Source organism: Microtus oregoni, unplaced genomic scaffold (genome assembly GCF_018167655.1).
Source record: "Microtus oregoni isolate MIOR12 unplaced genomic scaffold, Mior012 000012F_ref0000307, whole genome shotgun sequence".
Classification (NCBI taxonomy): Eukaryota; Metazoa; Chordata; class Mammalia; order Rodentia; family Cricetidae; genus Microtus; species Microtus oregoni.
The window spans coordinates 50,127,614-50,141,467 of NW_024543071.1; the positions used below are offsets into that span (position 1 = coordinate 50,127,614).

The 13,854-nt window shown below is 53.2% G+C and overlaps 2 protein-coding genes across 5 annotated transcripts in view; one reads left to right on the forward strand and one right to left on the reverse strand.

The window, feature by feature from the left end:
- The window catches only part of Rtn3 (reticulon 3), a 67,761-nt gene extending 63,137 nt beyond the window's left edge, over window positions 1-4,624 (forward strand). For all 3 annotated transcript variants that reach the window (XM_041661247.1, XM_041661248.1, XM_041661246.1), the window contains 3 exons: window positions 672-718; window positions 2,018-2,076; window positions 2,686-4,624. In XM_041661247.1, coding sequence (XP_041517181.1) covers window positions 672-718; window positions 2,018-2,076; window positions 2,686-2,731 — 152 coding nt within the window. In that variant the 3' untranslated portion in view covers window positions 2,732-4,624. The remainder of the gene's footprint in view (window positions 1-671; window positions 719-2,017; window positions 2,077-2,685) is intronic.
- On the reverse strand, window positions 4,623-13,459 carry Zfta (zinc finger translocation associated). 2 transcript variants are annotated; one of them, XM_041661249.1, is made up of 5 exons: window positions 12,567-13,459; window positions 10,006-10,494; window positions 8,987-9,376; window positions 8,154-8,714; window positions 4,623-7,964 (listed from the first exon to the last, which is right to left on the reverse strand). In XM_041661249.1, the coding sequence occupies exons 1-5, from the start codon at window positions 12,703-12,705 to the stop codon at window positions 7,501-7,503; spliced, it is 2,043 nt and encodes a 680-aa protein (XP_041517183.1). In that variant the 5' UTR covers window positions 12,706-13,459; the 3' UTR covers window positions 4,623-7,500. The 2 variants fall into 2 exon arrangements, with proteins under 2 accessions (XP_041517183.1, XP_041517184.1); XM_041661250.1 differs by having other exon boundaries at window positions 4,626-7,964; window positions 13,043-13,455.
- Window positions 13,460-13,854: the final 395 nt, after the last annotated feature.

A 13,854-nucleotide genomic window follows, 5' to 3' on the forward strand; every position in this document is an offset into this window, starting at 1 on the left:
GTAATCCAGGGGTAGAGTGCTTGCCTAAAGAGCATGCACACAGCATAACCACTTATTCCACATGGCCGCCAGCCTATGGTGTTTAGATGTATGTTAGGTATTGGAGTAACCTGGCATTTTGTTTATTAAATGGTCTGACAAAGAAATTTCAAAGTAAGCTGGGCAATGGTGCTGCACACTTTTAATACCAGCGCTGGGGAGGCAGAGGCAGAAGGATCTCTTGAGTTTGAGGCCAGCCTGGTCTACAGAATGAGTTCCAGTACAGCCAAGGATACAGAGAAACTCAGTCTCAGTCTCGAAAGAAAAGAAAGAAAGGAAGGAAAGAAAGAAAAGAAAGAAAGAAAGGAAAGAAAGAAAGAAAGAAAGAAGAAGAAAAAATTTTAAAGCAGCCGTAAGTAAAGGGTTACTTAGTTGCTTAGATTTGGTTTAAATGTGGGGACCTTGCTTTTAGGAACCACTCTTGTAGTTCAGAAGTTGAGTCTATCATACAAAGAAAGCAACCTGTTGGGGCTTTTGCACTACCATGATCTGCTCTCAGGAGATCATGAGACTGTTCTCAATTGGGAACAGTCTTGTTTTTCTCTTTTTGGTTGTTTGTTTGTACTTCATGAAGAAATGTCTGTGCTGTTGGAGTCACTCACAGCTGCACTTGTTTTGATTCTGTTTTACAGCTGAGCTGCTTGTTTTCAGCGTTCCAGTTGTCTATGAGAAGTATAAGGTAGGCATTTGTCAGTTCATGTAAGGAAAGTAATAGATTGAGAATCATGTCTTCAGCAAAACTGGAGGCCTAAGATACATGTCTGTGTCACAGAGGTGACAGATCCTTTCCAAAAAAGGAAAGTGAAGTTGAGCTTCTCAAAACTAAACCCCACTTTCAAGGAAATGTTAGTGTGTCCAGATATTTGCATTGTGGGCTGTGTGGATTAGCTGTCCATCAGAAGACCTTTTGGGAGAGAAGGGAGAAGATGCATAAAGACCTACCTGGGTTCAGATCTCAAGCACCCACATAAAATTGCCTGCTGTTATAATGTACATCTGTAATCCTAGTCTTGGAGAGGATCCCTGGGGCTTGCTGGCTAGCCATTCTAACCAAATCAGTGAGCTCTAGGTTCAGTAAGAGATTGACTGAAAAAAATAAAGTAGAGGACTGGGGTTGTAGCTTAGCTGGTAAAGTGCCTCATACGCACAAAGCCATGGGTTTTTGAGCCCTAGCACCACATAAATTGTATGGCACACACCTGTAGCCCTAGCATGTAGAAGGTGGAGTCAGGAAGATCAGGAGTTCAGGGTCCTTCTTGGCTACATAATAATTTGTAGGCCAGCTTAGACTACGTGAGACCCAACCTTTAATTAATTAGTTAATTAATAACAAAGTAGAGAGCAACTGAAGAGAAACAATTATTTCCTCCACACACATGCGCGCACACACACACACATAAACAAAAGATTTTTGGCTTTTTAATATTAAATGAGTTCATCTTGCCAGAAGCCATAATATATAACAACTACAGAATATAGATAAATCTAAAGTTTCTAATACTCAGAAAGTGTACTTCAGTGTTGCTAAAGGAAACACCACATATGTCCTACTTCAACAAATGATGAGTGATTATTTTGAAGTGTTGCATAAATTGAAATCTGAAAACGGAAATTTATAAACTTCTTTGAAAAACTAGACATCATTTCATTTTTCTGAATAATGACTAGTGGGGGTTTTAATGATTTCACTAAAAAGAAGAATGCTTTTTAGGACAAGGGAGAGTATTACCAAAATATATTGTATGAAAAATTGTAATAAAAATAAAAAGGCAGCCAGGCTGTGGTGGCGCACACCTTTAATCCAAGTACTGAGTAGGCAGAGGCAGATGGATCTCTAAGTTTGATGTCAGCCTGCAGAGCGAGTTCAAGGAGAGCAAAACCCTATCCCGAAAAACCAACAAAAGAGAGAGAAAGAGAGCCTTCAAGGAAATTCTTAGCCCTACTGAATGCTGAATCTTCCTTTCTTTTTTTCTTAAAGACACAGATTGATCACTATGTTGGGATTGCCCGGGATCAGACCAAGTCAATTGTTGAAAAGTAAGTACACTTAGGAACCACATTCACCATTTCCCAGGTATACTGTACCTCCCTTACAGTTTCTAGTCTCTTACATAAAATTACTGTCAAAGTTAAATAATTTTCACCCTGAATAAAACCTTACATAATTTTATTTATTTGAGCCTCTTGCTAAGAAGCATCCTTGGGTTTTGTTGTTGTAGTAGTTTGGTTTGTTGGGTGGTTTATTTGCATTAAAGACAGGGTCTTGCTATATACTAGGCTAGACTTGAACTTAATATCCCTACCCACTAACTCTCAAGAAAGAAGTAATCAATATTTTTTTGTTATTTAACCCTATTTTATTCTCATATACCAAGTTAAGGAAACTCTTTCCTGTCTTTTCTAGTAAATAAATAATGTAAAGCTTAGATCCTGGCATTGTGGTAAACACCTGTAATCCCAGTACTTGGGAGACAGAAGCAGGTGGAGGATCCCTGTGAATTCGAGGGGCACTATGGTGGTATTTCTCAAGCTTGTTCCAAGCAGAGAGCAGCTGAACCCTACCTGATATCCCAGAGGAAATACAAATCTAGAACAAATGTATATTTAAAACAAATATTTTCAGTTTTCTTCTTCTTTCCTCAATAGGATCCAAGCAAAGCTTCCCGGAATCGCCAAAAAAAAGGCAGAATAAGCACTTAGAAGCCAGAAGTGCAACAGTTACTAAAACGCCATTTAATAGCTATAACATCATCACTTGTACCATGAAGAACTTGCTCAGTATCAGCTTGAATCCAAGTTGTTTGTTCTTTTTAATTTGGTGTTCTTTCCCTCCTCTCCCTTTACCCTCAGTACCAAGCACAAGACGTGTTAGACTGAAATAAGAACTGATCTCTTAGAACCCAAAAGAATAAAGAGTGAATCAAATTAATAGAATTAATCAGACCATAGCAGTAGCGGAGCTTTTACCTGTACTATGAAAGGGGAAGAAGAAGAGAAAAATGTCTCTAGGGTCCTCTATCCAGTTTCAAGGACTTGTATGCAGTTCCCATTTATAATTTTGCCCTTCTTTTTAAGTTAGGAAATAATGATTAACTTGTGAATAAATAGTCTAGGGCAGGAGTGGGTTTTCTTCCATTGGGTTTGTGTGGCCCTCCAGCCCCACCTTCCTGCCTTAGACCTAAGCAGCTACTCCTGCTCTTCTTCTTCCTTAAATGAAAGAACTGTCAGCTCTGAATAACTTAGAGGTGATAGAGGTAATTCCCTTTCCCCAGAATTCCGTCTGAGAAATAGAGGGAACAGAGTGGGGTGGAGCAGTCAGCAGGAGGGCAGCAGTCACCTTCCTGCTGCTACTCTTCCTAGGGAAGGACTCTGCCATCTGGGAGGGCAGTGTCCAAGTCATTGATCTGGGATACCAATGTGAGTGTTGGTTTGAGAAATCATTCCAGAATGTGCTTCTCCCTTTTTCCCCTGCCCACCTTACCTCAAGTTTAATAAATATGGTTGTACTTTTCTTATGAAATAAATGTCTGTAACTGCTGTACACTGCTATAAATTTAAGAAAAATAATCTGCATGTGGGCTCCCAGCCATCGAGGTATTATAGTCCTATCTTCGTCTGTGGGGAATGAGATACAAGACCACAAGAAGCCTTCCTTCTGTGTGTTCCCTGCTGCTTCCACTTGTACTTTGCTAGTTTAGCCTGAGGACTAGTCATGTGTCTGTAGTCCAGAGGCCTCGGTTGGTTAGAGGGGGAGGTACATTCCCAGATTGGTGATGTAGCTTTGAGTAGCTTGTGAGTGAATGTTGTTCTGAGGGGATCTCCATTTTCAGACACATTTATGACATAGTTCCTACCATGGCCCATGGTGCTCATTTGGAGAATATTTTCGAGAAGTTTTACGTTGTAGGCGGCCAGGCAGGATCAGGAGATGTTGCTAGACAACCGAATAACTTATGATTGACTGGAGATCTTGATTTTTATTTGAGACTTTGCATCTCCCCTTCATGGGAATCTAATCAGCTTGTAAACAGGCATCCAACAAGTTCCTTCAGCTTCAGTTCTCAGCCCTGTCGTGAGAAAGAGCTGGGACTTCAAGGGCTGTGGTCTTCGGTAGTCACCAAGTTGTGTGACTGTAAAAATAGGAATGGAGCCTCTTCAGAAATGACTTAGAGACTTTGATAGGTAGAATGCCTTACTCCATTTTCTTAGTTTCTTTGCCCTTGTTCATTTTGAATTTTTGGTTTCCATTGTAGAAAAACACTCCATCACCATCCTCTGCCCTCCCAGGAAGTGAATGCACTGATGGTCTTTGGGGTCTCCCAACAAGGGACCCCATTCTGCACTGGAAGCCTCCACACCTGGCTCTTTTCTTTGTTGCTGCTGTGTTAAAATAATTGGAAAGATTTTGTGCCACACAGGAATTTTTTTTTTTTAAGAAAAATCTATAGATGAAAAAGTTACTAATGAAATTGTGTACGTGTCTGTGCGTGCGACATAAAAATACAGTAGCCTCAAGGAGCCCTTCTGGTCCCTGTAAAACTGCAAATTGATGTATTAATTATAAATAAAGAACACAGTGACTGTCTCATCAGTCTGCAACTTTATTCTCACATGGTTTGGGTGAAGTGAGAGCAAAAGGCTTTCACTTAATCTCACCTTCATTCCAGGAACTCTCTAAAAGAACTGCCAAGATTGCAAGGATTCCCACGGCACTAAGCAAAGCTGCACCACATTTGGTTTCTAAAATGGAGTAGAGACCCTATAAAAGGTGACCTTAGAAGTGACCTGAGTGAAAGGGCCTGGTTCAGCCTCACCACCCTGGGAATGGGAGGGGTCCCCACTTACCACAGGAAGCAGCCTACAGGCCACACACAGCCAAAAGCTGAAACTGAGCTGGTCATGGCACATCTGGTCTGACATCAGAACTCATCTGACTTGCTCTGCCCCAAAACTGAGTTGGCTGTGACTCATTCTAGACTTTTAAGACTTTATTCGGCATACCTCTCGGGAAAACTTAGGCTGAAATACTTCTTCAATGACTGATGCGAACAACTTCACAAATACACATACAAATGCTTGAATAGTGTCACTAAGTAACATGGCGTATAAATATGTATCCAGAGTAACATTTACATATGGACCATCATAGCAAGCATACCATTAACAAAACAATGAAGGAATTTCACCTGTTCAATCAGAATCCCGAGAGAAGGAGACCCACCAACCCCTTGACCTGAGGCCCTAGGTCCACTCATGGTAGAATCATTGCAGAGGTACTTGTCAGACAACCACCTAGGCTGCAGCTGTATGGGAAAGGTCGATCAGAATGCACTGTGGGTAATCAGGTGGACCCAGGATCTGTCTCTGGCAAGTGCCTAAAATGATGCTAGTCTGAGGCTGCCTCTCAAGGGGAAAACCATTTCTAACTTCTGCCCCGGCTAACCTGCACTTCAGCAGTGAGCTCTGGTGATGACAATCAGCAGCTCCAATTTTGCCTACTGTTTCTAAAAGATAGCATGGAGGTCGGAGAGCGTACTCTCAGTTTAAAAACATGGATTTAAAAAAGGGGGGCGGGGGTCAGTGCCCAGCCTGGCACAATCCATAATCTCTGTTCTCAGGATTTTAATACTGTCTCCAAAACCCTGGCTGGTCAAAACTGGAATTTAACTGAACCAGCAGCCGTTCCAGTTCCAGAATGCGTGATGGCTTCAAAACAAGCACTTAGTCTCCTAGAGAGGTAGGCCACACCTGGAGTCCTGTCCCCACCCCCCACTCACACACCCTCACAGGCTTGCAGTGCAGAAAGCTGCCTTCATCCTCATTCCCAGAAGTGCAATGCTTTGCTGCCCTCAGGAGTCAAGTGCTGTGGGCCTGCAGTGCCCAATGGGTAAAGAAATCTTGTAACTTGCCAGATTGGAAGCAGTGAAATATAGGGCAAAGCTCACTGAACTGGAAGTTGAGATTTTAGTCCTAGTTCTTGACCTCTACCTAGCTGGCTAAGTAATAATTTCTGGGTTTTGAAATTTTGCTCCTCTCTCTAAAAGGGATCAATTTGTGATCTCCAGGGTACCTTCCCACTGACAATCTTGAATTATATAAAAATGTTATAAAACCCATGGTATAAAATCAAACTCTCCACCAGTAAGTCTAGGGAACTGGGCCTGAGGCACTTGAACCTTGAGCTCTGGCTCTGGAAGGTGAGAGAAGGGATTTCTTGTTATTTTCTCACCACAGGGGCTGCACTGGCCCCAGAACCCAGGGCCCCTCCCAAGTCATCTCCTGACCACCGCACCCTGACTTTAAAAGGAGGGTAAAGTGCCTGCAGTGGCCTCCCTCTGTGAAGAGCAGATACTGTACCTAGAAACAAAGCCAGGTGATCATGGGATATTTAGTATCCTCCAATCTCCTCGCCACAAGCCCATCTCTATTCTCCTTCCACCACCTCACAGCTTATCTCTGATACACGCATAATAAATAAGACATTTGCACATAAGGGTGATTGGGCCAGTTCCCCCCCCTTTCGTATAAAAAGCATTAAATACAGTTTCAAAATAAAATACAAAGAGCAAAAAAGGGCCTGATCTCGGGACCACCTATTCTCCACGGGAGAATGAATCTACACATCCCTCTCGGACCTGCCTGGGAGATTAGGGGCCCTTCTGGCACCATGAGTAAGAGCAACAGAGGCCAAGGCCGGGCCCCAAGCCCTGGGAGCTGAGAACTGGTGTCGCACCCACCTAAGACAAATCACGTTCAGAGGCGGCAGTAACAGAGACTAACCGCCCCAGTGTTCTGAGCTCTCAGGATGCTGGCGCCCGCCGCTCTCGCTGGGTGGGTAACAGAAGCTCTCTGAGCAGGGCAGACTAAGGAAAAGTGCTAATCCCTTTATGACCCAGGTCCCAAAGGCATGGCAGCGGCCCAGGATGGGATGCGCTGTCCCCTGGGTCAGCCCGGGAAGCTGGTGCAGCTGACTGGGCCCCATCGTTCCGCCCGCCCACATCCTGCCCCTTGCTTTGCCCCAGTCCGCCGCCTGGGCCTCTGAGAGGCCAAGAATATCAATTCGGATCCCACACAGCGCCTGGGAGCCGAGAGCCGCACCTGCGGTCGTGCAAGGCCGCATAGAACGCCCCCCACCCCCACCCCGGCCAGGGCGAGCGGCCAGCGCGTCCTTCCTGACTTCCCTGCGCCCTAATACTGATTGCGGGTACCCCTACCCCGGCCTGGCACCTACGTACCCCTACGACCGCCCTTGGGCGCGGTCGGAAGCGTTCGCTGTGAACGCTGGAGAGGCGCTTTGGCTTTTCGAGAAGCACTGGCCCCCGCGTTAAGAGCGCCGGGACCCCCGGGCTAGTGCGCACCGGCAGCGCCTCCCCAACCCCAACCCAGCCCGGCCAGCGGGGGAACCCAACGCCAGACTGCAGGGTCTCTCTGCCCAAGGGCCAGGCCAGCGCAGAGCGAGAGCTACGCGCGACAAACTGCGCCCGGCTTGAGGTCCGCACCGCCGTCCCGCGTCGCCGGGGCCGGTGGCCCGAAGCCCTCGTGGCCGTAGCAGCGTAGTGCCGCCTCCTCGTAAGCCTCCAGAATGGTCTGGCGTTCCTCTGGGGTGAAGTCCATGGAGAAGGGATGCACCTGCAGGATGTGTCGCTTGATTGTGCTCACCTTGAGCGTGGCCAGCGCGCCCCCGCACACCATGCACACCAGGCCGCGCCGGCTGCCGTCATAGTCCATCAGGTACTCGCCCCGCCAGCGCGGCTGGTAGTTGCGCCGCTGCTCCCGGCTGCGAGGCGGCGGGGGCGGGGGAGGTGGCGGCGGGGGCAGTGGTAGCGGCGGGAAGGCTAGCCCCCCGGGCTCCTGACCGTCATCTTCATCCTCCTCTTCTTCGGCGGGCCGCTCCGATGGAGCCCCGGGGGACAGCGGCGCGTCGCCTGGGGAGGAACAAAGAGCTGCCTTAGAGCGGTGGGCAGGAATCAGGCCCCATCCCTACTCTCCACTGATCCTCCTGCCCCATCCTCCCGTCTCTCCTTGCAGCCTTCCACTCTCACCACCCTTCCCTCCGAGCCCTCTGTCCCTGCCCGCTCTCCCTTGCCAGCTGCTCTGGCCCTCCACAGGCTCACCCCACCACTCCTCCTCTGGCTCCGCCTCCTCTGCCCCTCCCCCCTCCTCAGAGGCTGAGGCTGTGCTGGGGGCGACAGGGTCGCTGGGGGACTCCGGGCTGGGCAGTCCCAGGGCCAGCAGGTGTGCAGCCTTCTCGCTCCATTCCTGGGCGATGAGGGCCTTGACTGGCCCGCTGAGGCTGGTGGAGCCCGGGTGGCGCTGGCGGATGTGTCGCTTGATGGTGCTCATCTTGAGCGAGGCCAGCGCGCCCCCGCACACCATGCACACCAGGCCGCGCCGGCAACCGTCCAGCTCCATGAGGTACTCCAGCCGCCAGCGCTCCTGGTAGTGGCGGCGATGGTCTCGGCCCCTCCGAGGCCGGACCGATGCGCCTGCCCTCTGGCCCTCTCCCTCGCCCTCCTCGGCCTCCTCCTCCTGCTCTGCCGGCCCGGGCCTCTCAGGCACCCAGCCAGCCTCTTCCTTTACGTCTGGGGGGCTGAGATCCTGAGAGGAGGGGGCTCCAGCAGCGGGGGCGGAGTCCCGGCTCTTTCTGGTCAGGTCCTGGGGGACGAGGTCATCGTCTGTTGGGGAAGGGGTGAAGGAGAAGGCCTCAGCCTGCTGCTGGCTGGGTTGCCCTTACCCACACAAGAGGGTTCCATCCTTGCTCCTCACCCCAGCCCCAAGCTAGCCGGCCCCAGCCAGAGAGAGAGGGGTGGGGAGTTGCAAGTCTGTATGTGGCGGGAAAGTAAGCCTGCAGCCCTCAACCAAACGTCCCTGCCTCCCAATTTTGTGTTCAGCTCCCATGCTGCCGCCCTACTATCAAAGGGACCTCAGCCCTGGGACAGCCTCGCACCTGGTGAGGACTGGCTGAGCTCGGACAGAGCCTCAGGCTGGTCACCCCAGGCCTGCAGTAGGGCACTGCGCTGGGGGCCACTGAGCCCTAGGGAGCTGGGGTGCACCTCCAGCACGTGAGCACGGATGTCGTCCAAGTGCAGGCTCGGCAGTGCCCGGCCACAGGCCATGCACACCAGCCGATTCCCCCGTGGGTCGTAGTCCATGAGACACTCGGCCCGGAACCAGTTCTGCAGGGACTCCTTCAGCCTCCGCTCCAGGCGCCGGGCCCCCACTCCCCTGCTGCCCCCAGCCCTTCGGGAGGCTGCCAGGCGCCGGCGCCGAGGGGCCACTGGGCCCCCTCGAGTCCCTCGCCGCTGGCGCCGGCAGCCCCCACCAGCTGGGGCTTTGCCTGAAAGGGTTGGAGGGAAGTAACTGAGACTCTGGCCCCCTGGGGAGACCCCCACCACAGCCAGGTGCTCCACACACAGCCTCTTTCTCAGGTCCCTTTCCTTGTCCTCTCCTCTCTCAGCTTCTCTCTTGTTTTTTAGGCTCAAACTCTCTATGCAGTCACCATCATCCTGCCTCCCTCTACTAAAATTTCAGGCATGTGCCACCACACCCATTCCCTTCATCAACACCCTCTCCCTAATCCTCCACCCAGCCTCCCTTCCCTGGGCTTCACTGTTCTAACACTACACTCCCATTTCCCTCACCAACTCACAGCCCTTTCCTCAACTTACCCCTCCCACCCCTACTACTCTCCTTGCTCATTCTACTAAACTGTCAAGGGTGCTGGAAACTACCCCCACACCACTATCCCTCCCTACACTCAACAGTAAGGGCAGTAAACAGAATCTACCCAAAGGAGCAGAGAGAGGCTTGCTCTAAATAAATAAATAAACAAACAAGTGAATAAATGAATAAATGCATACAGCAGAAAATGAACGAATGAATGAAGGAACAGAGCAGAAAAGCTGCCCGCCCGCCCCCACTCCCCAGCCCTATTACAATCCCCTGCCTCTCCATATTCTGTATTACCTGGGCCCTTGGGTGGGCAAGCTTGAAGGTTGGCCCCCTCCTCCTCCTCTTCATCTTCCTCCTCCTCAGCCCCCTGGGCCCCTAGGCTCTCAGCCTCACCACAGGCCCCCAGCCCCAGGTGGGCATCCCAGCTGTTGCTGATGACTTCCTTCTCCCGGGTACTCCAATGTAGGGAGTAGGGGTGCTTCTGGCGGATGTGCCTCTTGATGGTGCTGAGCTTGAGGGTGGCCAGGGAGCTGCCACACACCATACACACCATGCCGTGCCGGGAGGGAATGAAGTCCATCAGGTACTCCAGTCTCCAGTGGTCATGGTAGTAGCGCCGATGGTCCCTGCCAGGGATGCGGCTCTTTCCAGGCCTCGAGGCCCGAGCCTCACAATGATCTGAGTATTTCCTGCCTGAAGATGCTGGTCCCCTGGCCCTGGAGGAGGGTAGGGGGGTACTCCCCCAGGACCCCAAGGCACCCCCTTCCAGCTGAAGAGCTTGTCCTGAAGAAGGGAAAAGGGAGACACATTCTCAATCTCCAATTTCCAGGGAAAGGACCCAAGGCTTTGATTTGGAAGCATGAGAAAGGGAGGTGGGGGAGGGGAGTTTAGGGCAAGCAAGGGGTGGCAAGAGCAATGAAAGGGAAGCGGTGATGAGGGAGTCAAAACACCCCTTACAAAGAGGATTGAGAACAAAAGGATGTGTGTGTGGTGCAAGCTCCTCGCTGAAGGCCAGGAAGGGTGCCACTCTACATAGGTATGGGAGGATTAAAGCTAGGAGATCAGCAGGCTGGGCAGTTACAGCCGGAATGGAGAGAGCAGTGGGAGGGTGAACAAAGGTATCTGTCTGCATCCAGATCTGTGCTCAGACCCACACACCTGAGGCCCCACCAGGAGGGCCCCACCCTTTGCCCAATAATACCTCAAATATGCCCTCCTGTAAATACCAGTTTAGGGATAGGTGAGAAATGTCAGCTCTCCTACTGGAGGGACGGACACCTAAGAAAAAGCTGTCAACACTTCCAGGAAAGGAGTTTCTCAGATGCAGGCTTCCCCAGAATTGAGGGGGCCCAATGGCCCTGAAAAGGCAAAGTAGGAGGGCCACCAGAGGGACTACTGAACATAGTAGTCAGTACAAACAGGGGAGCACTCACCACCCAGCAAACCCATTAAGTCTTTCTATGCATTTATCTCATCTGGGCTGGCAGGGACTTGGCTACTGCCCAGCCATCAGGAAGGTGGGCACTTCTGGGTCCCACCAACCTGCTAGTGTTCCTACACTTGGTTGAAAAGACATCCAGAGCCCTACCTTACCCTCCCTGCAGAGCTGGCTGATCATTTTTTATTTAGAAAATGTTCTCCTGGCCACAAAGACTAGACAGGCAAGTTCTGGTCATTCTCTCAGTACAGAATTCCAGAGTCAAACAAAAGACAGGATCAGAGAGAGCTCCTGTCCGTGTGGCGTTTGGTTTGTTTTTTTTTTTTCATGATCATTATTACTATTTTTTAAGTAGAGCTATAGAAAATAAACTAGGTTCAATATCTGGTTTCACCGGTGACTTGCTCAGTGACCTTTGGTAGGTCATGTCCGCTCTCTGGGCCTAAGCGCCTTTGTCTGCAAGCGCACTGGTTGGATAACTAGCATCCTACTAAGCATCCTTCCAGTGCGAGAGCCTTGTTAAGTCGAAGGCAGACTGGCCCTTTAAGAGCAGAAAGGAAAAAAAATAGAAAAGAAAAAAAATAGAAAAGAAAAAGGAGGAGCTGAGATTCTTTTAAAAACAAAAGGGGATGGGGGGCTTTTGGGGAGGAGAGCTCAGAGAGTAAGGAACAGTCAGGACCGAACCTTGGCTGATAAAGGCAATAAAACCCTGCAGCAGGGAGGAAAAGAAAAAAACCAGTTGGCTTTAAGAGTCAACGAGGACCAGCCGGTCCTGGTACAGCTGACAAACTGGGGCAAAAATAATTCTGAAACGCCACAGCGCACGGGCAGGAGGGGGCATCCACCTTCGTGAGCGAGCCCACTCCTTACTTAAGACTTTCTCGACGTAGGGGAAGGCAGAAGGGACCCCCAGGACGTAGGCTTTGCTCTCCCGCCCCCCCCCCCTTAGCGCAACCGTGAAGGGAAGAGTTCCCGTCTCCAGCAAGGCCACACAGGAGAGGGACTGCGTACCCGACAACCCGACATCAGCGGAATCCCGAGTTACTCTGGGGAAAGCCCCAGAAAGGGACGGGGGGCTGGGCGGCCTTTGAAAAGAAAGACCACTTGGGAGTCTGAGAAGGCGCGGGGGCCGCAAGTTCCAGCCCCTCGTCCCTCGTGTCGCTGGTGCCCCCCAAAAGCGGGCGCCGCGGGGCCCTTTAAGGAGCAGGGATCCGCCCCAGCCCGGCGGGCAGACCCTGGCACGGGCGGGGGGCGCCCCGCGGGCCTTGCAGCTGCGCTCTGTGCCCGCCAGGTGGCGCCCCCGACCGCCCGGCGCTCGTCCCCCGCTTTGTTCGGCGGCCGAGAGGGGCCCGGAGCCGCAGCCCTCCCCTCCCCCACGCCGGGGCCCCCGCCCCGGACCGTCGGGCCCAGCTCTTACCGCCGTCGTCCTCCTCGGGCTCCGCGCCGCCGCTCGCTGCAGCGGGCGGCAGCCGTCGGCCCCGTGCCGAGGACACTGCGGGCCCGGGGCCGCCCCTGCCGCCGCCGCTCCGGCTCCGGTGGTCCCCGCCGGGCTCCATGCGCTGTGCTGAGGAGCGGGGGCCCCGGGGCGGCGGGGCGCGGGGCCGCGGAGCCGGCGGCGGCGCGCGCAGGGCGCTCGGTGCGCGGGCCCCCGGGCGCGGGGCGCATTCACGGGCGGCCGGCCGCACGGACGGCTGGCTGCTCGCTCGGCGGCGCGGGCTGGACCGGGGTGGGGATTCCTGTCTGGGGCCCCTGGGGCTCCTTTAAGGGCTCCTGGGTAAATTTAAAGGGGCCGCGCGCAATTTCCTCCTGCCAGCTCGCGGGGGGCTGGCGCGGGGAAGGCGAGAGGTGGCGAGTCCGCAGTGGGCGCCTGTTACGGACGCGGGGAGCACGGACCTCAGCGCCCTCACGGGCCCGCCCCGCCGCATCGGCAGCTGCAGCTCCGGTTTGTAAAGAGTCGCCGAGGCGACCACGGGCGCCGGCGTCCAGTCCGCTGCGCTGCGCTTCAGCCACCGCCCCCTCGGGGCATCTCCGCGAGCAGCTCTCCGCCGCTGGCTAGCAGGGGACAGCCCGGTGCGGCGGCCCGGAGCCCCTCTCCGGGTGCCTCCTTGTCCTCCCGCGCGAGCTGGGCGCGGGCCCCGAGCGGACGCGCCTGGCAGGGGCCCCAGATGGCCGCGGCCCCGCGGAGAGGGTGGAGCCGTGGGGGCCGCCGCGCCCCCTCCCGCGGGAGCCTGGGGCTAGCGCTGGCAGCTCTGACTTCTACCGGGGAGGGGCGGCGGGCGAGGCTTCCACCGAGCCGCGTGAGGGCGGTGGCCGCGAAAGTGCAAGCCTGGGAGAGGGGCGCGCAGAGAGCTGGAGGAGAGCGAGCGCGCTGCGCCTTGCCGGCCGGCGTTGCAAAACGCGGGTGGCCCCGGGCTGGAAGCCGGAAAGAGAGGGCGACTGCGGCGGTGATTCAGGCCCCTGCCCCCGCAGGCCTATAGGTGCCAGGGGAGGCAGTCTGATCAGCCCCGGGGCTCCTGCACAGGACGAAGGGGCAAAGAATGCTGGCCCCGATTGTGGTGTTGGGCACCTGGAGACGCGCGTCCCTGGGCTGGGAATCCCTCGGGCGAATTCCGACTTCGGCCCCGGGACACCTCCAGGTCTCTGGCTCCCGAAAAGCCTGGAGAAGGAACCTCGAGGGGTTGTGATGTCGAAGCAGCTTGGGGTCC

Excerpts from the sequence above, each read along its gene's own strand:
- Zfta (XM_041661249.1), bottom strand. The coding sequence starts at position 12,705 with ATGGAGCCCGGCGGGGACCACCGGAGCCGGAGCGGCGGCGGCAGGGGC. Across the intron at positions 8,715-8,986 it reads GCTCAGCCAGTCCTCACCAG|ACGATGACCTCGTCCCCCAG; the intron begins GTGCGAGGCTGT and ends CTTCCCCAACAG. Across the intron at positions 7,965-8,153 it reads GCCAGAGGAGGAGTGGTGGG|GCGACGCGCCGCTGTCCCCC; the intron begins GTGAGCCTGTGG and ends GTTCCTCCCCAG.